This window comes from Neofelis nebulosa, chromosome 9 (assembly GCF_028018385.1).
Source record: "Neofelis nebulosa isolate mNeoNeb1 chromosome 9, mNeoNeb1.pri, whole genome shotgun sequence".
NCBI classification, from domain to species: Eukaryota; Metazoa; Chordata; class Mammalia; order Carnivora; family Felidae; genus Neofelis; species Neofelis nebulosa.
This window is the reverse complement of record NC_080790.1, coordinates 20,967,806-20,990,522: the sequence shown is the minus strand read 5'-3', so window position 1 is coordinate 20,990,522 and position 22,717 is coordinate 20,967,806. Positions and strand designations below refer to the sequence as shown.

Here is a 22,717-nt window from a genome sequence, read left to right as displayed (position 1 = left end):
CTACAGAGCAGACACCGGTGACTGAGACCTGTTTGGTTCCAACTTCATATCCAGGAATGGAAAATCAGGAGGTGTGTTGAGATGTGTCCACCTGTGGGTTCACTCAGACCTCCCACCAGGACACGAAAGGGTAGAAGCACTTTCAGTGCGCATTTGGAATGATGCTTAGAGATTCATCTTTGGGCTTCTGTCTACCGGAGTAACACTAGGAAAGTGACATCACCCAAGGAGAAATAAAACACCTCACCTCTCTGGAGGATAGCAATTAGCCTCAGCTAGCCAGAGTCAGCCAAAAGTAGGCAGGAAATATAAAGGACCTTTAAGCAGCTGGATTTGTTAACACAAAGTCCTTGTACCGAAAACACAGAAGTCTGTTTATTCCTATTCTAATAGTTTGCTAATGCAAGGTAATCTCATTTCCTAGCACACAGCAGATCGGAAGTGATGTAGGACCTGACAGAGGCAGGTTCAGGGATGGCAGGAGAAGGTCATAGGGAGAAGTGGCAGCTGATAGTGTGACACTGAGGGGAGACACAAAAACAGTCTAAAGGTAGATGGACAGTCTGGCCATGTCATATCACTCTGAGCACCTCTGCAACATTGAAAGTCCATAAAGGAGGGGCGCCCTGGTGGCTCAGTTGGTTGAATATCTGACTCCCGATTTTGGCTCAGGTCATGATCTCACAGTTCGTGAGTTCAAGCCCTCTGTCAGCACAGAGCCTGCTTGGGATTCTCTCTTCACCTCTCTCTTTGCCAATCCCCTGCTTGTGCTCTCTGTCTCTCTCAAAAATAAATAAGTAAACATTTTAAAAAAATAAATGAATAAAGTCCATAAAGGAGAATCTTCAATGCTAACTTCTCATCTTCCCAGTGGAGTGGAACAAGCATCATGCTTTGCAGTCCTGGCCTCCAGGTATCTTGGATAGCTTCTGCCACCTGCTTCCCTTTTGCTATATAAAATTAAGGTCAAAGGGGCATAGGTAGGGTCACCAGCCATCTGTTGGCTTTCCTGGGACATAGGACCACCAGTGCTCCAACCAAGAAAGTCCCGGCACTCCGGGACAAGTTGGTCACCTTTGGCACAACTTTCTTGAGTGATGTAAATACATTTTGCTTAGGGTAGTAATTACACGAGTGTATATGCAGTTGTTAAAACCCATCAATATGAACACTTTAAAGTCTGTACATTTCGTGTATAAATTATATGTCATATAGGCTAATTCCTTTTGCTCAGAAGTACTGAGTCTGAATAAGGACCTGCCTTTTTAAATGCTTTAGACATCAGTTAAAGAACAGTTGAGGGGTGAAAAGTAACTTTTGGATTGGTAAGTTTATGGAACATGTAAATGATGTGTGTATTACATAATGGAGGGCAGGCAGGCTTTGGAAACAGGCTAACTGTGATAGAATCCCACTGCCATTCACTAACTGACCCTGAGCTACCACTTTTAACCTCCTGATGTCTTTTTTCCTCATCTAGATAAGACTGGCTAGTTCACAGAGCGATGGATTAAATGTAAGGAATAATGGCAAATGTATTAAAGAACAGTGCATAGCCAGCAATCAGCATTGCTGTTATTATATTAGTTATATTATTAGATATTATTAGTTATATCTTACAATTAAGGTGAGGGTAGGGGGGAGCAAAACTAAGTTCTATGGTTAAATTGTTCTCTCCCACAGCAGTTCAGTTTGGGAGGACCAATTGTTAGCTTAAGAAGGAGGTTCTCAACTTCAGCGTGAATCAGAATCACCTGGAAGACTTCTTAAGCACAGATCTGGACCCTGCCCCCAGTCTCTCATTCAGTAGATGTGAGTCTGGGGCGGGCCTGAGAATTTGCAGTTTGAACATTTCCCAGGAGATGTTAATGCTACTGGTCCAGTACTTCACTTTGAGAATCATTGGTTTAATGAGTCTTCAGGTGCATTTGAATGTTGATAACTGTTATTTAAACCCAGTATCCTGGTGGTGAGGCCCGTCTGTAAACTCGAGATCTAGCTCTGACGGGCTGGCATACTGACTCTTCTGCCTCCCTCTGCCTCCCCACCAGAAAAAGTGGGCCCTCTCACCTAAACTCAGTATCATTAATATGAGTGGAACCTTCATTCATTCTTCCCTGATAAATCTAATCTGGCCATTCGCTGTGGTTTGGTGCTAATTGTCAGTAGGATCTGTTGCCCTCAGTGAAAAGCCCTAGAAGCAGATGGAAGAGGATTCCAGTGAGCCCTATGAACATACTGAACTTTTTCTCAGAGAACCACAGTGCCACACCACACCGCTCGGCGGTGCCGAGCAGCATTCCTGTATCCAACTGCCTTTCTCTCCCTTGCTCTCCTGACAAAGCGTGCGTGCTGGCGGGTTCTCTTCTCGGTGTTCTTAGATCTGTTGGCTTTGCCTTCCCCTTGCCAGGTGGTCGGCATGCACTACTTCTCCCCGGTGGACAAGATGCAACTGCTGGAGATCATCACAACCGAGAAAACTTCTAAGGACACAACTGCTTCCGTCGTGGCAGTCGGGCTCAAGCAGGGGAAGGTCATCGTTGTGGTTAAGGTAAAGAGCTGTGAAACAGAGTGGCAGATTTGGGGAAAGTTCTGTCAAGACTCCTTATACCTCCAGGCTTGTTTACACCTATTCTGGGGCAAATATGTCACCTTTGGGTGTGATTTCCCCTTGGTTGTCTGCCGCGTGGACAGTGCTGTGGACGGTACTGCTGAGTCACGGTCTGAGAGGGGAGTGTCTGGGACACGGCAGATTCTCCCAGCCATTCCAGACCTTTCAGGTGACTGTGAAACCCTGTGCCGTGCCGTTTGGTTGAAGCCATGCTGCTCTGGCTGTGGCTTCCCCTGCAATGTAATTTTAACGATTCTGTTTGAAAGTATAAACCGCCTTGAATTTTGAACCGACACCTGGGGAAGGGAGCCTGCTTTCACACTTGGGTGGCACCTGAAGCAGAGGAGCCGCTGAGCTCACGTTCTCTCCCTTGGCAGGACGGACCTGGCTTCTATACCACCCGGTGTCTCGCACCCATGATGTCTGAAGTCCTCCGAATCCTCCAGGTTGGTACCGCTCTTGGAATGTTGGAGGCATCTTCCACCCCTTACACCAGTCCTCCAAATTGGTTCTGTCGGGATGAGGAACAGGCTTCCTTCTAATACACTAAGTCCTGGTGCATCCCCAAGATGCCTGGGGACCTTTTTGCCTGGTCCTTCCACACGGTGGTTGGAAATCATCGGCTTTGCTGCCCTACAGTGGGCAGAATTTTAGCTCCGCTCCCTTAACCGCCTCCCTGCTCCACTAGGCCCAGGGCCTCCCGACATGCTCTTCACGGTTTCTGCATCCCCTTTGAGGCAGGGACCATCCAGAACACGCAGGCCCATTGGCCTGATGGGTGCTGGGCCGGCTTCTGCTGCACACACCCCTCCGGTGGCACCTCCTCGCCGGGCACTCGTCAGACGCTGGCTCGGGGGGCTCCGCAGCACTGCTCCGTGGCGAGGCCTCTTCTCTTAGTTATGGGAGACTTCGCCCTGTGCGCCGCAGGATCTCATTACTACCAAGATTCAGAATTGCAAACGAGAAGGAAATGAACAATGTGTTCATCTCTAAATGAATTTGTTCATTCCTTAAAGTGCTGTGGGTTCGGGAAGGCTCAGACTTTCCCCCTGCTGACTCCCAAAGCTCCTTTGCCTCCCTGGGTGGAACAGCCCCGGTCCTGGGCCTGGCCAGGCGGCGCCCAGGAGAGAAGCGGGTGTCGCGGCAGCCCGGTCTCGGAGGGCCAGCCTGGGGAGCCTTCGTGGGAGGGCCCAGGATGCCTTTCCTTGAGGTCCCTGCTTACCTCCCGTTCAGGAAGGAGTTGACCCTAAGAAGCTGGATTCCCTTACCACAAGCTTTGGCTTTCCCGTGGGTGCTGCCACACTGGTCGATGAAGTTGGCGTGGACGTGGCAAAACATGTGGCGGAAGATCTAGGCAAAGCCTTTGGGGAGCGGTTTGAAGGCGGAAGCGTAGAACTGCTGAAGCAGATGGTGTCCAGGGGCTTCCTGGGTGAGTAGCCTCAGAGACACAGAATTCCAGTTTCCTGAGACACAGTCCCAGAAGGCCCGTGTGGAAGAGTTCTTCCTAAACACAGAGCCCAGGGTCGCGGGGAGTTTTTTAAATGACTTCACGACAACCCCTCAGGCTGGGCCCGTAGATCACAGACAAAGGCAGGACTCTGGCCTGAGGCTCCGCCACCGCCCAAGGTATGCAAGACTGACAGGCACTCTCATCGGGGCCCAAGGCCTGGAATATGCCTGTCATCCTGCAGGAGCAAGTTCTGTACCCAGGCGTCCCCATGCTGTCTGGCCACCCGTGCAGAGAAGGTGATGCTTCTAACACAGAGGATATGAGGGAGGCCCGGCAGAGGTGGCTCTCTCTCTCTCTCGTCAAAGCAGCGGCAAAATCGGCACCGGGAGCGCGGCATGCTAGGGCCTGGCGTTGCATGTCTGGACTTTAAAGCTGATCCAGGTGGCCTTTCCCAGCCACACACACGGAGTTCCAGGCTCCGGGAAACACAACGTCATTTTTCCTTCTCTGCCAACGCTGCTGGCAAACACCGAATTTCCAGGGTTAGCCAGCCAGCCAGCCAGGTCAGGAGTACGGTCGAGAGGTTAGAGCTTCGCAGCAGACTAGCGGAGGAGAGAATCCTCAGGCTGGCGCTCTGAGAAATGGTAATCCTCCCTTTTCTGGCTTCTTTTAGGTCGCAAGTCTGGGAAGGGCTTTTACATCTACCAGGAGGGCGTGAAGAATAAGAGTTTGAATTCTGACATGGATGGTATTTTGGCAAGTCTGAAGGTGCCTCCTAAGTCTGACGTGTGAGTTAACTTGAGTAGCTAATAGTGTGGAAACGTGTTTCTCTTCAGCCCAAAGTTTCCAGTCCTCTTCCATCTTTGTTATACTCACCTTGCCTGACCAGAATACTCCTGCCCTTCCACGTGCCTCCTCACTTTCTGCCAAGCATCAGGGTGGGGACTGCAGCCAAGCCTTGGAAAGACGACCCCTGTTCCGGCCTTCCCTCTGAAGGTCTGGAGGGAACTAGAAAGACGATTGTCCTGGGTCCCTTCAAGCCCCAGGCCATTTTTATCATTTGTAATTGGCAGCTGATGATGTCAAGAGATTCTGTCCACCCTCCCCTCCCCTGGTCTAAGCGCCAGTTTCAGGCCGATTAGGACAAGCAGCCCTAACACTCTACTCCGAGGGCAAGGGCGGCTTCCCAGTGGCTCCTTCTCTCCAGCATTGGAAGTTCCGTCCTGGCTGACCCTCTGGGCTCTGGCGGCAGCAACCCTCTTTCCCGCACGCGCAGTTCCCGCGTCCCTCCCGTGACACTTCATCTACCTCAGCGTCTCTCTCTCTCGGCAGCTGCTCTGACGAAGACCTCCAGTACCGCCTGGTGACAAGATTTGTGAATGAGGCCATCATGTGCCTGCAGGAAGGGATCCTGGCCACGCCCACAGAGGGAGACATCGGAGCCGTCTTCGGGCTTGGCTTTCCCCCGTGCCTTGGAGGTTGGTCTCACAAGTTGGGAAAGTAGCTTGTTTTACCCCAGAGCTCGTTTTGCTGTCGCCTTCAACGAAGTCCTGTTTCTCCATTTAGGGCCCTTCCGCTATGTGGATCTGTATGGCGCCCAGAAGATAGTGGACAGGCTCAGGAAGTACGAGGCTGCCTACGGAAAACCGTTCACCCCGTGCCAGCTGCTCATCGACCACGCTAACAGCCCCAGCAAGAAGTTCTACCAGTGACAGGCCCTCACACCCTGCTCCCCGGCTAACACAGCTGCCTGCGGTGCTGGCTCTCCAGGAGAGTGGCATCTAGATTTATCAGGGTAACCAGAAGGAAAACAAATTCTGGCATTGGGGTGTGCTGGGATTCAAGTGCCTTCAGCAGGACTGTCTCTCCCTCCTGGTGAAATGTGGCTGTGAATTAGTTTGCACTTCATGTTAGAAGGTGGAACCCACCGTGCTCGTGAACCCATAAGCCTTGACGCTCAAAATGGCAGAGTCTCCGGAACCATCCTGCCCCCGCCCCTGGGCCAGTGGCGGGGAGGGCAGTTTTGCACCCTACCCAGTACACGAGAACAATAAAACCCAACTCTTCTCAGCCTGTCTGCATGCTCCTTTTTCTTCGGTCTTTGCCCTTCTGGTTTAAACCCGTCCTTCAAGGAGTCGGAATAAAGCCTTGGGCTCTCGGGGTGTGCATGTGTTGGGAGAGTTCTAGACAGCCCCTTGAGAGAGAGAGAGAGAGACCGTGACACGGGGGGATTTAGGGGACTTCACAAACTAAACCCTTCAAAACCCGGCTGTGTTTACAGACTCTGGCAGGCTTCTGCTTGCCATGGGAAAGAGGCCCGACTGACCAGAGCAGGTGAAGGGCGAGAGGCCGGGGTTTAAGAGGCTTCTTTCCCCAGACGGCATTTCCTCATGGCACAATGTCATCCAGGGTTTATTGTGTGTGTGGCAGGACGCATATTCAGGATGTCAGCATGGGCATGAGGCACAGGAGTGAATATTTTCCTGACCAATAGATCCTGCACGTCTTGGCTGCCCCAGAGCACGGAAGGATGGATGCGTGGATGATCAGCGCAACGAGCGGGACAAAGGCCGAGCGGCCTGCCAGCACCACACGCTGTGAGAGCCCCCGCCCTGCCCTCGCGGTGCCCTCTGGGCCGGAGAGGCCCGACGCTCACCTTCCAGCAGAAGCGCTACCCAGTCTGTGTAAGCGGCTAGGGGGCCCCCACCGCGTTTGGACAGAATCCTAACGAGTCACACCGTGTCGGGCTCTGAACCGTGACCCATTGCTCCTGTGTCTGCTCCAGCTGCCGGGACTCCAGACACCATCCCGGGCCCAGCTCTGCCGGGACCAGTGGGCAGGGAGCTTAGCTCCGGCTTGACTGACTACTCACCGTTGGTTGGTTGGTTGGTTGGTTGCCACAGAGCCACACTCTAAAATCAAGCCACCTCTGTGCTAGGGGTTCTCAGGTGACCAAAAGGTAGAGAACGGGTCCTCACACCAGAGCCATTAATGGGCTCCTAAAGGGCGCTCTGGGAGAGCCTCAGGCAGGCATTTGGCCAGTGCAGGAAAAACCTGGGGCCTGGCTGGCGAGCTGGAGTTTTCCACTCAGCAGCAATGGAAAGTAGGAATGATGTTGAAACCTTTGAGGGAGCTGGAATGTTCTTCTAGGGTAGGGGCTGATGAGGGGTTTTCAGAAGAGAACCCAGGAGTGGGCCACGGGCACACCCATTGCAGAGCCTTCTGCCTGGAGGCCTACACATTGTACCTGTCGGTCCCCGTGGTCCGGAAGAAGAGAGCCGCCGACACCCAGCATTCCACCTGCACTGTCCAGTGCTCTAGCATTTATTTCACTAGTCCCGGAGGATTCACTAAGGGATCGACAAGGAAACCAAATGCTTCATCAGTTTGTGTGTCCTGCTTCCCGACTCCCCTTGCCCTGGAGCGGAGGCATCAGCTCAGGGCCTGAGCACCAGCATGGCTTCACTACTCTTAAGAGAAAAACAGGAAATAAATATCTAGGAAGGCTAGGTAAGGCAGAAGAGAAGGCCTGTAACCCGGGGCCTGAGGCCAGCGGCACATCAGTTAGTGTGGTCCTGGGTGATGAGACGGAGAGCCCGGGGGCTGGGGAGTAATGGGTGCTCGTACACCATGGCCAACCTCCGGGTGCCAAGCAGGTCGTCGTGCCCGAGATCCGGGGGACAAGGGCCTGCTGTGAGGCACATGAGCAAGTGCAGGAGGCCTGGGCTCCAGGAACGGGGAACGAGCAGGTTTCCCCAAACCACCGTGCTTTCTCCCCACCCACGCCACCTGTGCCAGCTACAGAGAGCAAGAGGACGGCACCGTGTGCTGGCCAGAATCAAGCGAAGTGGGAGCAGAGGGGAAGTGGGAGAGACTGAAGGCCACTCGCCTCCAGAATCCAGGAGCGGCTGACCTAAATCTACCTGCTCCTCCGCGGAGTGAGAATCTTCGCAGACCGGACCCAGCCTGGCAAGATGGAAGGCGGAAGCCTGGGCACCGGGGACGTCAGGGGACCACCCGGCTCCCCGACTAGAGCACGTCAACAGCAGGGCCGTTCTCGTCGAGGGTCTTCACCCGCAAACCGGCACTGAGAGCTGGAGCCTCCGAGGCACGGTGGCACAGGCTTGTACTCGCTATCCCAGTGCTCGGGGCCAGGGCCCTGATTCACAGAAGGGGGAAGGAAGGGCGTCCAAGAGATACAGAAACGGCACCCAGACTCTGGGGCAGCTTAGGCCAAAAGCCCACAGGGCAGAGGGGAGAGGGCACTTGGGGAATTTGTGCTTAAGTTACGGACCATCTTCTTCCCTGGTCTCTAACCTCAACCTACAAGCTTGAGAAGTGCAAGAGGCCTGTGAAGTTCTGCACAAGGACACGGGAAGATGTTAGGTCACCGCGAAGGCCAGCTTTTGATGCCCTTCCTCCACGGGAATCACAGCAGTGTGGCCCCAGGCCCAGGTGTGCCCTGGTGCCTCCAGCCTCCTCCCCACATACTCTGCACAAAGGCCAGATGTCCCTGTGTAGGGGTCTGACCCCAGAGTCCCCCACTTCCAAGTGTGTCTGGATTCACTCTGAGGGGCTGCCTGGCCGCCTCAGTCTTGGCATAGATTCTCCTCGCAGGCGGGACCGGCTCCTGGGTCCCGCAGGCTGTCCCCCTGCAGCCCCAGGGCCTCCGTGCCAGCTTCCGGTTGCGCAGCTACGAGCCGGGAACATCAGATCTTGGGCCGCCAGCCTTTGATGAACTGCATGATCTTCTTGACCTGCAGCTTGGTGAGGTGGAAGTCATCTGCCAGGATGTCCTCGCTGAGCTGCACGAAGATGCTGCCGTCAATGCGTTCTCTGGCAAAAAAGCTCACCACGTCCTCTGAGAGCCCGATGAAACGCAGACTTCGAGAGACTTCTTCCAGGGAGAGTGCAGACAGGTCAGCGGGGGGCTGCCAGGAGGAGGCATCCCGGCCTCCCCAGCCTGCGACCCCCTCCCGGGGACTGGCAGGAGGCCCCTCCAGGCGCCCTTGGGCGAGAAGGAGCCGAGCTCCGCCCGCCTCAGGCCCCTGCAGGGCCACCGGTGACAGTGGGGTGGGGACCTGCCGCAGCACCAGACCTTCTGGTTCAAAGGCCTTGGGGGGTCCAAGTGGCGAGAGGCAGGGTCCGGGCCCAGGTGCTCCCACAGCTCTGGGCTCCTGACAGCGCAGCAGCTCGGGCTCCGGGGAACCGCCCTGGCCCAGCTCAAAGGGCTCCAGGGCTGGTTCCGGCCACTCGGAAGAGGAGGAGGAGGAGGTGGGACAGGAGGGGGGAGCAGCCGAGTAGGCCTGGCCTGGTGAGCCTGGGCCTGGAGAAAAAGCAGGGCTGGAGGTAGCCAGGGGGCCCGAGGTGGTCGTGGGCCCAGGAGAGGCGGCCACGGAAGGGCCCGAGGGGTAGGCAGGCCCCGAAAAGGGGTTGAGAGCTCCGAACGGAGCAAAGCGTTTCTGTGGGTGAGAGGGCTTGAACAGAGGCGGGCAGCCGTGGTACGCCTTGACGGGGGTGTCAGCCCCCAAGACGGAGGCAGCCCGACTGCTCGGGGGCTCTGCGAGGGCCCGCGCGGCCTGGCTGGGCTGCGTGGTGGAGGGCAGGGGTCCCGGGGGTGGGCGGCCGGAGGCCTCGCCGGCCTTGCAGTCTCCCCAGGTGCACGGGTAGCAGTAAAGGGAGTAGGCATCCGGTGACGGTGAGCCGCTGCCGCTGCGGGAGGCTGCCCTGCGGGCAGAGACACAGATACGCGCGGAAATGCGACAGGGCGCTCTGCCAGGGCAGAGACTGCCACGCTGATCTCACCAACGCCGGCTCGCGCCCTGGCCCCCAAGGCCTGACACCCCCCACCCACCCCAGGACTGCCCTAGTCTTCCTTCCAGCCTCTCCCGCCCCTGGGAAAATGAGACTACGCTGAATCACGTAAAATTTTCATACGGCAAGGAGCACTCCATCCCGTGGCAGATCCCAGTCTGGAGGGAACTTGGGCCGTGTCCCCACCCAACCGACACCAGTTAGGAAAGGAACAAACTGAAGCGAGAAGGTGGAAAGCAAGGCGTGGCCCCAGCCCCCAGCACCCTCAAGCTCAGGTACTGCTCAGGAACGTACGCCCTCCGAACCCCCAGGCCTGGACTCTTCCTCAGCACCGGCTCCCCTCCCTAGGCCCCTTCCCGAGGACCCAGCACCGAGAGAAGGAGGGGGCTCACCCATCCTGGAGGCCAGAGGAGTAGTAGGAGAGGCTGGAGCTGGGGGAGTGGATGGGCTGCAGCTTGGGGAAGCGTGGGGGCACCGGGGGGCTGCCCGAGGGCCGGCCGCCGCCATTGCCACCCCGGGGAGGCACAGGTGGGGCGTTGAGCAGGCGGCACTCCTCCTTCACCTGCAGGCAGAGGGCCGTGACTCCGCATCCTGTCCCCAGGCGGCGGACACCCCTTGCCTCGCCCTTCCCAAGCAGCTGGGCAAGGAGGGCGTCTGGGATGGACACTGCCCCACTTTGCCAAGAGGCTATCTCCGCCTTACTCACCTCTGCCATTCACCCACCCCGGCCCTCTAAGTCTCTCCAGCCCGTTTCACTCCACGAGAGCCCATGACATACACACCATCTCCTGTGGCCTTGGAAAGCCATCGTGAATATAAGAATATGTATATATGAGGAGATCCAAAACAGATAAGTAAACCCAGTCCCTCATCAAGGAAAAGGAGAGGAAGAAAATGGTGTGACAAGGAGAAGAAAGGGCCATCGGTTATCAAGATCCCTTCCTTATAGGTCAAATACTCCCAGTGGACTCCCTGATGTTAACGGCTGCAGTCCACTGCTGTGGACCAGTGCGATTGCAAAATTCTGCAGTAGGCACAGATAGGGTTCCTTAGTGCAGGACTTCTCAGAGCCTTTAATGAACCAGCGTTCTGTGGTTCCTAAGTGAGGAGAGGGTGGGTTAGGAATCATCCACTACATTTTCTAAACTTATTCCACCACGGGACCTTCTTTTCCCTGGACAACTTAAAGGACTCCTGTTCTGTGGAGCCTTCTGAGCTCATCCCCAAACTCAAGCTAGAGACCTACGAGCATCTTTGTCTCCAGAACTCCCAGTGCCACCGCCCCTGGTTATCTACAGACCATATACATCTACGTCTCTGGTATCCACACCGGCCCTGGTATACCACAAACACTCCAGCGTCCTTCTCCTTGTCCTTCTCTCCTTCGCCCACCCCTGGGACACCTTCTGTCACTCGCTCCAGGGGCTGGAGGCGGAGCTACGACGCTGGGGCGCAGGAGAACTTGCTTCTGGCCGGCCACCTCCCTGGAGCAGACACCCCCAGCCCCCCTCCCTGCCTCCCACCCCCCGGCCACTCACCGCCTCGGACTTGGGAGGGACGGGAGGCGGCGGCGCCTCCGGCTCCAGGCCGGGCGGCCCGGCGGCCCCGAAGGAGATGAGGTCGGGCCCGGGGGGCGGCCGCGTCCGGCCCTCGGCGAGGCCCTCGGCCGCCTGGTGCGTCCACAGCTCCTCGTAGGGGATCTCGGCGGGCGGCGCGCCGGGCTCTGGCGGGCCGGCCCAGTCGGGGCTCACGTACTCCTGCTCGCCGTCGCCGGGCGGGCCGGGGGCGCGGGCGGGCGCCGGGGCGCGCGGGGGCGCGGGCAGGCAGAGGCGCGCGCGGCGCGGGCTGGCGCAGTCGTCGGCCAGCTCGGCGGGCGCCTCGCGCACGGCGGTGGAGTACTCGTCGGGGTCGAAGCGCTCGCGGCAGTAGGAGGCGCTGTCGCGCACCAGGCGCTCCACGCGCGGGTCCCCGGCCAGCAGGCCCTGCGGCAGCGCGAAGCGCGGCGTGTCGGTGAGCAGCAGGAAGTGCAGCGGCGCCGGGCCCTCGCGGCGCAGCGCCAGCCCCAGCACCACGGTCTTGGAGATGATGCTGACCAGCTTGTAGCAGTGGCCCTCCCGCACCGGGTGCAGGTCGTAGGGGTTGCGCGGCGGCCGGCTGGGCACCAGCACGTTCACGGGGAGCCGCACGCGCTCGATGATGGCGCGCACCGTGTGCTCGCCCTCCTGCATCTGCAGCTCCAGCGGGCTGCGCGTGCTGAAGCGGCCCTGGCACTGGAAGGGCAGGCTCAGGCTCTCGTTGGTGCGGTGGTTCATGCAGATGAGGCAGGGCATCTTGCCCTTGACGGGCCTGGCGCTGCCGCCGCCGCCGCCGCCGCCACCCGCGGCCCCCGCACCCCCGGGGCCGCCGCCTCCCACCCCGGCCAGCGCCCCGGCCCGGCCCAGCTTGCGCAGCAGCGTGGTGAAGCGCGAACGCTCCTTGGTGGTCTTGGCACACAGGATCTCCGCCTGGCCCATGAGCGTGAGCTCGTCGCCCGCATGCAGCGTGAAGTTGTACACCTCGCTGTCCTCGCTGAACTCGCCCGACACCACCTGCGGATCCCAGAGACCGGGTGGGGCTTTAGCCGGTGGCCCAGGCAAAGCCCTCCTTTGAGGCGCGAGCACACCCCCCCCCCCACTCCCCGACACGGGAGCCTTTCCCAGGCTGAGACCGGATCAAGAGCACCGGACCGCAGGGTCAGGAGACCCACCTTCCCTCCCGGAGAGGCCACGTAGGAGCCGTGCAACCTTAAATGAGCTACTTCTGGGGCCTGAGTTGCCTCGTGTGTTAACTCTTGGAAGAACTGCAACATGTTGGTGTGCCATACTTTTAAAATATCCAGTAAATGGCAACTTTTATTATCCTTGCCTATACGATCTGGGCAGTAATAATACTCCATCTACTCAAGGCTACCGTGAAGAGGAGTGAACTGGTGGATAAGGGTTTGTAAACAGAAACGAGCCATCCGTACACCAGTGGGGGTCTGCTGGGACTGGGTGCCCCCAACGACCACTCTTCCTACCGAAGGGACGGGCTGCCCTGAGGATCTCCAAGTCAGGGCAGGACCCTCCACACACACTTCACCACCTATTCCAGGAAGTTCTGCAGGCCAGTGGGTCATACACCTGGCTCTTCTGACATGGCCCAAGGCCCTCAAGGGGCACTGTGACACCTTCTGCCTCCTGGACCCTAAGGACAACCCTCCAACCAGCGTGGGGACACCAGGCCTGGTGTGGCAAGGACTGACCTTGACACTGAAGGTGATAGCTTCCATCACAAAGATGCGGTCAGGGAAGACGCTGGCCACCTCTTCCACGCTGCTGAAGTACCTCACCGGCTCCCGCACGTCCCGGGCCTGCTCCAGGAGCTTGAACTTCCCTACGAAGGACGAACACAGGCTGCTAGGGCAGGCCTGCCCGCCGGTCCCCCCTTCTTGCTCCCCTCGCGTCAGCCAGCCCCTCTGGAACCGAGACTGCAGAAAGGCAGGTTTGCACAGCCTGAGGTGGAAGGGGCCAGGCAGCTGGCTCAAGGGGGGCAGGTGAGCACAGACCTAGCAACCAGAACCCCATGGAGAGCTTGTGGGTGGGTGAGGAGGCCCGCAGCTGCCTGCCCAGAGAAATCCGAATGCACATTGGCAGCCAAACGCTTGCACACAGAACTGGCCTCCAACCAAGCATCAGTGTCGCACTGGAGATGCTGGCTCCTGGCTTCGTCCCAGCCCCACTCTGACTTGCTGTGACCTTCCCCTCTCGGGGTCCTCGTCAGAGGGCAATGGAGCAGACGATCGGGGGTCCTGTCTGGATCTGGCATCCAACGCACGTACCTCGGGTTGCCGATCCATACCGATGCACCTGGCAGACCAGGGGCTCAGCCCCGGGCCTTGGAGACCCCAGGAGGGCTGCTCAGACTCCAGCTCTGTTCCCAGACCCTGCCCTGGTCCAACATTCAGCCCCTGGTGCAACATCCCAGAGGCCTCTGACCTGAGCCCGACAAAACCGCCTCCCTCCCTCCCTCCGACGAGGCCTTCCTAACCTGCGGTCGGGGGCTGTTTTAGCTGGCCCGGCAGATGCCCCCAGCAGGCACAGACTGTAAAAGAACGAGGATAATCCATGAAGCTGACCCCCTTGTATAAACTGTCTCACCTCACTGGTCACATATACCCTTTATGTGCCCTGAGACAGAGGGTGCAAGCCTAGATGACCCAGATAGAGTTGGTGCGACACAAAGCACCCAATGATGGCAGGATGGGACAGCTGCTACAACAGACTCGTGACTGAAGAGCCAAAGACCCGCCTGACGGTCCGAGGGGATCTTAAGAATGAAAAGAGTTTTACAGGGGCGCCTAGGTGGCTCAGTCAGTTAGGCGACCGTCTCTTGATTTCGGCTCAAGTCATGATCTCATAGTGGTGAGACCGGGCCCCACACCAGGTTCCACACTGTGGAGCCTGCTTAGGATTCTCTCTCTCCCTCTCTCCTGCCCCTCTTCCGCTTGTGCTCTCTCTCCAAATAAAAAAATAAACATTAAAAAAAAAAAAAAAAAACCAAAAAACGTTTTATAGAACGGACAGTCCACATGGAAGAAATAGCACGGACAAGACAGGGTCACCGGGGCGGCTCAGTCAGGTAAGGCTCAGGTCATGATCTCGCGGTTTGTGAGTTCGAGCCCCACGTTGGGCTCCGTGCTGATGGTGTGGAGCCTGCTTGGGATTCTCTCTCCCTCTCTCTCTGCCCCTCCTCTGCTCTATCTCTCTCTCTCTCTCTAAATAAATAAATAAACTTAAAATTTTTTTTTAAAAACAAGAGTCATGAGAGCAGATTGCCTGCCCGAAATGGTGAGTGCCTATGCCCAGGACTTGAGGAAGGTGCCAACGGCACGTGAAGCAGCAACCAGGTTATGAAAGGCTCTAAATGCCAGGTTAAGGCAGAAAGACTTTGCTCAGTAAGAAATGAGTTTTTGGCTTTCAGCTCAGAGGAAGCCAAGGTGCCACTTTCTCTCATCATCCTGAATCCGGATTCATCTGACACCAGCCACCTCCGCCAGGCCACCTAAGTCCAACGCCCAAAAGATCGAAGTCACGGAAGGTGCCCTGGTGGGGTAGTCACTGCCATGTCTGCAGAGCCCCCAAGACTGGCCCCCCGGGTGCGCGTCCCAAAAAGGTTAGTGAGGACATCGCCAAGGCAAGTGGTGATCAGAAAGGTCTGAGGACGACAGCGAAACTGACCATTCAGAACAAACAGGCCCACACTGAAGTGGGACCTTCTTCCGCCTACGCTCTGATCATCGAAGCCCTCAAGGACCCACCAAGACACAGAGGAAAGCAGAAAAACATCACGCGTGGTGGAAGTCTCACTTTTGACGAAACTGTCAACGTTGCCCAACAAAAGCAGCTTGCATCTTTAGCTAGAGAATGCTCTAGAACCATTAAAGAGATCTTGGGGACTGCCTAGTCTGTAGGCTGCAATGCTGAAGGCTGCCCCCTTCAGGACAGCCTGTATGACGTGATGCAGTGGACTAAGTGGACTAAGCTGGCTAAGAACTACAAAGGAAAATATCTCAATAAACGGTCATCTCACAGCCCAAAAAAGAAATGAAAGCCGTCGCAGTGTTTTGAGCAAGAAAATGCCAAGCTCCAAGTTGAGCTCCATAAAGAAAGCAGGGAGGTCATTCTGCAGGAGAGCCGGGACAGCCACTGGGGAAATGGCAAAATCAAGCAGACCAAGAGGCAGACTGGGGCAGCGGATTACGTGCAGGTAGGGGGAGGAAAGGACGCAGGCCACCAGCCGGGTCAGAAATGGAGCTGGCAAAACAGACCCTTAACTACAGAGAACAAACTGAGGGTTACTGGGGGAGGCTGGGGGGTGGGGGGAAGGGGATGGGCTCGATGGGGGATGGGTGTTAAGGAAGGCACTTGTGTTGAGCACCGGGCGCTCAACTACATTCTACTCCTGAAACTAGTATTGCGCTGTATGTTACCTAACTGGAATTTAAATAAAAACCTGGCAATACCAAAGAACCAGAAAAACCAACACAACACGGGGCAGGCAGAGCTGCTAGTCAAAACTGGGAACCTGGAAGTAACATGTGGGGCAGGAGCCAGTCCTTAGGAGGCCAAGTGAGGCCCCCCAGGTGCTCCTAGGGGGGTGAGCAAGCAGCGTGGGCAGGGCTTAAGGACTCCGGGTGGGAGGTACAGACTGAACCCACAGGTGGGTCTTCAGCTAGGGTGGATCTCAACCCTTTGGGAACTCTCCTCCCAGAAAAAAATGCCAGCGTCCTCCTGGCGTGAACACAAACACCGCGTTGTATACAGTATGTGGGTCCTGGAGCCCCCCAGACCCAGCCAGAATCCCAGACTGAGGACACCCCCCTGCCCCCAACGTGCTGAGAATGAAGAACGAAGGGCCCGGCAGCACCTAGAAGCGGGAAAGAAGTGAAGCTGAGAAAGGGAAGGGGAAGTGCCCAGGAGAAAGAGGAGACCCTTGTAAGAAAATGTGCCACAGCCCTCCAGGGCAGCGGCGAGAAACTGGGGAGGCGCCTGGCACGGAACGGGGGTCTGGGGGTGGGGGGGGTCGGGCAGCAGGGGCCGCACAGCGGCTACCATCCCACTGCGGGTGCCACCCCTCCCTCCCGCGGCCTCCCCCCCCCCCCCCCCCCACTCACAAGCCCCCCACCACAAGCAGCCAAGCGGGGAGAGCTGCCCGCTGCCCCCTGTGGGGAGAGCTGGAGCCAAGTCAGGGCTGCAGCCGGGAGAGGATGTGGCCGGCGGATCGATGTAACCATGGTAGCCAGCACCACCCCCTCCGCCGCAGCGCGGGCCCAGCACCGGTCATTACCGCGGGAGGAAGGAAGGGAGACCTCCCGGGAGCGATGCGCCAGCCCCTGGAAGCCTTCGCTCCCCCCCCCCCCGCAGCTTCCTCTCCTGCCTCCCCCCGTAGTGAGACCCCAAGCGCCCCGCACCCTAGGGACCTGCCCCACCCCAGCCTGCCCCTGCTCCCTGCCCTTTCCCTCCTACGTCACATTCGCGCTCCCTGGCGTCCCTTCCAGCCAGAGCAGTCTCCCCCTCCTCTTAGCACCCGACCCCGGCCGCCGTTCCCTAAAGAATGGCGAGTAAATGTACAGGCTTGGGGTCGGACAGACCTAGTTGAATCCCATCTCTGGCACCAACCAGCCGCGCGACCTTGGGCGAATTATTTAATCTCTCCGGGCTTCAGTTTTCCCATCTGTGAAATGGAAGCACAGGGCTTAGCTCCCAGAATGCCAGCCAACGCTGACCTGAGCCACCTAGCCCCTTGTGCGGGGCGGTGGGGGCCTTCTCCGGGCAGCCAGGTCCCCCGAATCCACGGGCGCTGCACTGCACTCCCCTCCCCCGCCTTCCCTGAGGCTCCCGGGTCTCGCCACTGCCCCCGCCCACGTTATTATTAATTCATTAGGAGGAACTAGCGTCGGGCTGCGCGCTCCGCTTCCAGGCTATAACCCCATCCCTCCCCTCCCCCACTAGGGCCACCGAGCCACCCACCGGAAAGATGCAGCTAGGGATGTGACTCCCCTGCAGGCCAGCCGTCACCCCATGACCACACCGTCCACATGCACACAGGGGCACCAGAAGATTGCATAAGGGAAAGGGCCCCAGGCCTCCTGCACTCGCTCACTCTTCCCTAGGAGTCTCTGTGCCTTGGTTTCCCTGATGTTGAATAACACAACTGAAATGGGACAGTAAAGTCACACTTCTGTCAGCGAGGGCTTTTTCCAATCTTTTGTTTTTTCATCCCAAGAAGATCTGGGGCCCCTTCCTAGACCAATACCAGAGAGCCAGGCTGGGAAGTTTCTAGCCGCTAAGCAGGCCTTTCAAGGGCTCCAGGCTCAGGGCCTAACCCCGGGTCAGAAAGACACCAGAGTGTTTCCTCATCTTTTAAATGGGGTGTGGGAGCTATGGGGGTACCAACTTCACAGCGTTGTTTGTAAAGAGCAGAAGCCTTAGTCCTGTCCCCCTGGCTCAGAGGAGACCCAAGAAGGGCTGGGGACCCCAATACCTGGGAGGAAAGGAATGGGAGCCTTCCCAGCTCCAGCTCAGGAGTTCCCGACTTCTACTAGGGCAGGGGAAGGGGACTAGCAGTCACAAACACAGAACTGGGCAAGCTACCAGAGCTCTCGGAGCCAATAAGACTTTCTCACAGGGCTGCCGTGAGGATGTTATGACGAAACACTCAGCTCAGCATCTGGAGGGCAGCGTGTGTTTAACACGCAGGAGCTGTGAGATCTTTGGGGCACATAGGGGCATCTCTGGAGGGGACCACCAGATTCCCACCCTTCCCACCCAGGTGACAACAGCCCTGTGTCGCTGGTGTGGTGCAAGCAAGCATCAGCCCAGGAGTCTGGTCACCTGGGTTCTAGCCCTTGCTCCGCTGTTTCCTAGCTGTGTGACCCTGGGCAAATCACCTCCCTCTTAAAGCCTCTGTTCTGTCACGTGTAAAATACAAGGGCTGTGCTTTCCAGCAGCAGAATCCTTTCTTCAAACAAAATCGTATGTAAGATATCAACATCATACATATAACAGATAAAAGTACGAGTTCATTAGCATCATCTCATTTAAGTGTAAAATTTTCACATTCGCTGATAAAGCCAGTCAGTGAAAACAAGGAGTTTAACACAAAAATTGGGAAAAATCAGGATTAGAGTGGACGAGTGCAGTTCTAAAATCAGCCTGAGCATCCCTTTGTTTCTGAAGACTTTTGGTTTCACACCAACCACGGAGAAGATCCCCGCACGAGATGTTCTCTTCGAGGGTCTGGACAAAAAAAAAGCCTTAATGAGGCAGCTCACAGTACACACCCAAGGTCTCTAGTTAGGGTTAAGTTTTGATTTTCAGCAGTGTGAGAGTGGGGTTAATTTTTAGATCATCCGTTTAAAATAAAATGTGAATGGGGCACCTGGGGGGCTCAGTCCATTGAGTGTCTGACTCTGGCTCAGGTCATGATCTCGCAGTCTGGGAGTTCGAGCCCTGCATCGGGCTCTGTGCTGACAGCTCAGAGCCCGGAGCCTCCTTCGGATTCTGTGTCTCCCTCTCCTTCTGCCCTTCCCCCACTTGCGCTCACCCTCTCTCAAAAATAAACGTTTAAAAAACTAAACGAAATAAAATGTGAATCAAAATTTTGCAACCAGAAACCCAGGACTCCCCCAGAAACGGTATGAAAACCACAGGGCCCTAACCGCCACCCGGCCAGCCATGTCCTCGTTCATCCCTGTGGCTCCAGGCAAAGGGTGGTCACTAACAGTTTCCCCCAAGGCCTACCCCCTACCCTCCTGCCTGCATGCCCCAGTGGCTCTATGTCATCTGTCCCTGGCTGGGCACACCTGGGTACTGCAGGGGGATGTCAATCTTGGGTCCGATGACATAGTGGCCCTCCTCCAGGGTATGGGCTGTCACCGTTGTCCACTGGCGGCAGGAGTGAATGAGCAGGATGTCTCTCTCACTGACACCCTCAGCATACTCCCCTGGGAAGAGGAAGGAAAGGTAAAGTGGACATTAGGAGGGACGAGGGAGGCTAACGTCTTCACCAAGACCCCGACTGGGGACGGCTGCCCATGATCCCTGTCCAGGTCAACACTGCTCAGGGGACAGGCGCGCTGCCAGCTGTGGCCTCAGGGCTGTGAGTCACGCCTGGTCTCCCAGGGCTCTGGCTCCTGACGGGGCCCCAGCAACCACCCCGGCCACAGTCCTTCATTCACCACTTGCCTGGACGGCCTGCTGTCCCAGGCCCTGTGCTTCAAGCCAGGGTTCCGGCAGATGAGCCAGCCCCGCCCTCCCAGAGCACTTGGGCCCATGGGGAGGTGGAAAGAAGTGAACCCAGAAAACAGGCCACGTTGGAGGTGCTGAGTGGAGGGTGTCTGGGTACTCCCAGACAGGAGCAGCAAACTAGGTGAGGTCTTCCCTGAGCAGACACTAGAGCTGGGCCTCAGGACCACCAGCAGAATTCTCAGCCCCCAAGTCAGTGCCTAAGCCAGGCGAGGAGGGCCTTGTCGGGGGCACAGACAGGGCTGAGACGGGCTATCCGTTGTGGATCCCTGCTTGAGGGGTCCCCAGAGATTCCTGGCTCTCTCCTGGGCAGCCCCTTCTCACCCATTGCCACAAGGGTCTCCTACACGCAGGGGACCTCAAAGGAGAGGGGACAAAGTCTCCGATAACCCCTAGCCCCTCTCAGAGAAGCTGTTTCTTGGCTCTCCCTTTGTCAGCCCTTCACCCTCCCTGTCTTCGAAACACAGTGATGAGGTGGGGGTGGGGGGGGGGAGCTTGAAGGGGGAACCTAGTTCTGGGGGAAGCTGCACTAGGGCAGAGGTATTGGGAGGGGCCTGGGCCCAGAAGGCTCCAACCCCAGCAACGGTTTCCAGGAGAGCAGGAGGGGCTGGCGCAGCTTCCAGGGGGCCTGGTCTCCTGGATGCAGCTGGTGGGCAGGGGGAAGGTGGGGGGACGCCTCCTTCCCAGCCCTCTCAGACACAACTTACTAAATTGCTGCCACCCAAGCAAATGGGAAGTGGTTTATCCTGATTATCCTGATGACTGAGGGCTCCATGAAGAGTGTGGGGAGGATGTGCTCAGGCCCTTTGAGTGGGGCGGGCTCCCACTGCATTGGAGGGGGTCAGAGCTTTCCTCCTCAACCCCTCATGTCCTGGGGCAGAGGAAGCCCTCCTACTCTGCAACCTTCACAACCACACAAGGCACACACCAAAGGCTATGGTTAATGGCCCCCAACAGTTGAGCCAGCACAGCCCCTGGGCCTAGTGACAGGAGCTTGTCACCCCACTGACACAACTCAGTCCCATGGCTGCAACTACAGGGGCCTCTCCCAAATGCATAGGCTGTAGGGCCTTTAAGACTAAAGACACATTTTTGTTCACGTATTCACACTCACAGTGACCACAGCCATAGCCACCACAGACAGGTCACAGACAGGCAGACAGCTGGGCCATCACACCAGTTGTCCATTCACTCATCCCTCCGGTAAGTCCAGAATCTTTGTTAAGCGGGATATCCTCCTTCAAGGAGCCTGGAGCCCAGTGTGAAGGCAATAAACTATAAAAACGCTTGTACAGATTCAAGTCAGGGGTGCTGAGGCGTCACGGGAGCCCAGAGGAGGCCTGGTGGGACTGGGGAGCTCAGAAAGGACCCCCAGGAAAGGGAGATGCCAAAGAGGACGTATGGGAAGTGGCCAGGCAGAACCTAGGGCCAGCTTATCCCATTCACACGCAGAAGGGGACAGCCTTGATGCTGACGCGGACAGCCTCGGGATCACTCGCTAACGATCTGGAGAGCAAGACGTTAGGCTGCTGAGCTCTCCTGCCCGACGGCCCCGGGCTCGGAAACTGACACGCAGCCCGGTCGGTCGAGGGACACGCTGCCGCTCACGGTGCCCGTTCCACCCCGCCGCGGGTCGGAGGAGGGGCTGCGGGCCCCATGGAGGAGAGAGGAGCCTGTGGCCGCGGGCCCCATTAGCATTCAGGGAAGCGAGTGTGCCAACGCGGGCCAAACCCCTATTCTTCTCGCACACAAAACCCCCGGCCTGGCTGCCAGCCCCAGCTCCCGCCCCTCCTCCAGCCAAGCAGCCGCCCCCCACTTCCTCCAAACGGTCCCCTCGCTCCGTGCGGCCTCCAGGCGTCCCCTCTCGGGCCCCCATGCACAGTCCCATGGGCAGAGCAGCCTGGGCCCCTGGGAAGTGGGGCAAAACATGAGGGAGGGCCGGGACTTGGGGGCACGGCCGGCAGGAGGGCCCGATCATTCGGGCCTCTCCCCGAGGTGACCTGCCCGCCGGGGGCCACAGACTGCTCCCCGGGATGCGAAAGGAGAGCGCAAGAAGGGTGCCAACAGGGGCCGATCGGGGCTGGGGGGTGGTGGCGGCGGTGGGAAGACGCAGTCCGAGGCCCAGGGGATGCGGGAGGATCGAGGTGAGAAGCGGGAGACAAAGGGATGGAGGGGGGCGCGGCCCAGGCCGGGGGTCTGAGGGCTGCAGGGAAAGGGATGCACCGACGGGGCGGCCGCGGGGCCTCCGCCGCGCTCCGGCTTCTAGCTGGCCGGGAAAACTCTGTCCCGGCCTGGTCTCAGTCCCTGTCCCAGATCTCTGTCCGGTGCCCGTGAGCAGGGCCCAGGAGGCGGCAGACCCTCGGCTCGTGGGCCCTGGGTCTCCAGGGAAGGCGTGCCGGGAGCCGCGCGAGGCCGAAGCCGGGAGCGGGAGGGCAGGGGCCACATCGTCACGGCCCCCTTAGCACCTGCCCAGAGAGCCCCCGATTTCCCCGCGGACCCCCAGCCCCCCTTCCCGCACCCCAGTACCTGGCCCGAGGCAGGCGAGCGTGGGCAGGCGGCAGCGGCTGACGATGAGGTCGAGCGGGAAGGCGCCCATGCTCCAGCGCAGGCCGGCCAGCCCGGCCGCCAGCTTCTCCATGGCATGGGCGCCCCCGGGGCCACCGTCCCGGGGCCCCGACGGCCAGTCCCGCGCGGCCCGGGCTCCCGCGCCCCGCCGCCACCTCCTGGGGCCGCCGCGGCGCTCCCCGCCTGGTGGCCCGGCCGGGGCTGCAGGCGTCACGTGGCCGGCCTCCCCGCGGGGCGCCGGCCCCCGCCCCCCGGCCCTCGCCCCACCCCCCGGCCCGCGCCCGCCGCCAAGTCCCGCCTCCCCGCCCGACCCCGCGCGCCCGCCCCTCTGCCCGGGCGTCCAGGTGACAGCCCGGCTCCGAGAACCCCGGGCGCGCGCCTGGAGGGAAGAGGAAGACGCGCGGCTGCACCTCCGGGGCGGGGGCGCGGCGGGGGTCAGCCTCCTGCACC

The 22,717-nt window shown here is 58.4% G+C and overlaps 2 protein-coding genes across 2 annotated transcripts in view; one reads left to right on the top strand and one right to left on the bottom strand.

Annotated features, from left to right (window-relative positions):
* HADHA (hydroxyacyl-CoA dehydrogenase trifunctional multienzyme complex subunit alpha) overlaps nt 1-6,131 on the top strand; it is a 48,835-nt gene extending 42,704 nt beyond the window's left edge. Inside the window, exons 15-20 of the mRNA XM_058682758.1 lie at nt 2,411-2,551; nt 2,989-3,057; nt 3,845-4,040; nt 4,735-4,849; nt 5,394-5,539; nt 5,628-6,131. Of these exons, the coding sequence (XP_058538741.1) occupies nt 2,411-2,551; nt 2,989-3,057; nt 3,845-4,040; nt 4,735-4,849; nt 5,394-5,539; nt 5,628-5,773 (813 nt within the window). The 3' untranslated portion in view covers nt 5,774-6,131. The remainder of the gene's footprint in view (nt 1-2,410; nt 2,552-2,988; nt 3,058-3,844; nt 4,041-4,734; nt 4,850-5,393; nt 5,540-5,627) is intronic.
* A 1,224-nt stretch (nt 6,132-7,355) lies between these two features.
* On the bottom strand, nt 7,356-22,478 carry GAREM2 (GRB2 associated regulator of MAPK1 subtype 2). The gene is made up of 6 exons (XM_058682754.1): nt 22,229-22,478; nt 19,261-19,401; nt 13,159-13,289; nt 11,414-12,463; nt 10,268-10,437; nt 7,356-9,788 (listed from the first exon to the last, which is right to left on the bottom strand). The coding sequence occupies exons 1-6, from the start codon at nt 22,338-22,340 to the stop codon at nt 8,771-8,773; spliced, it is 2,622 nt and encodes an 873-aa protein (XP_058538737.1). The 5' UTR covers nt 22,341-22,478; the 3' UTR covers nt 7,356-8,770.
* Nucleotides 22,479-22,717: the final 239 nt, after the last annotated feature.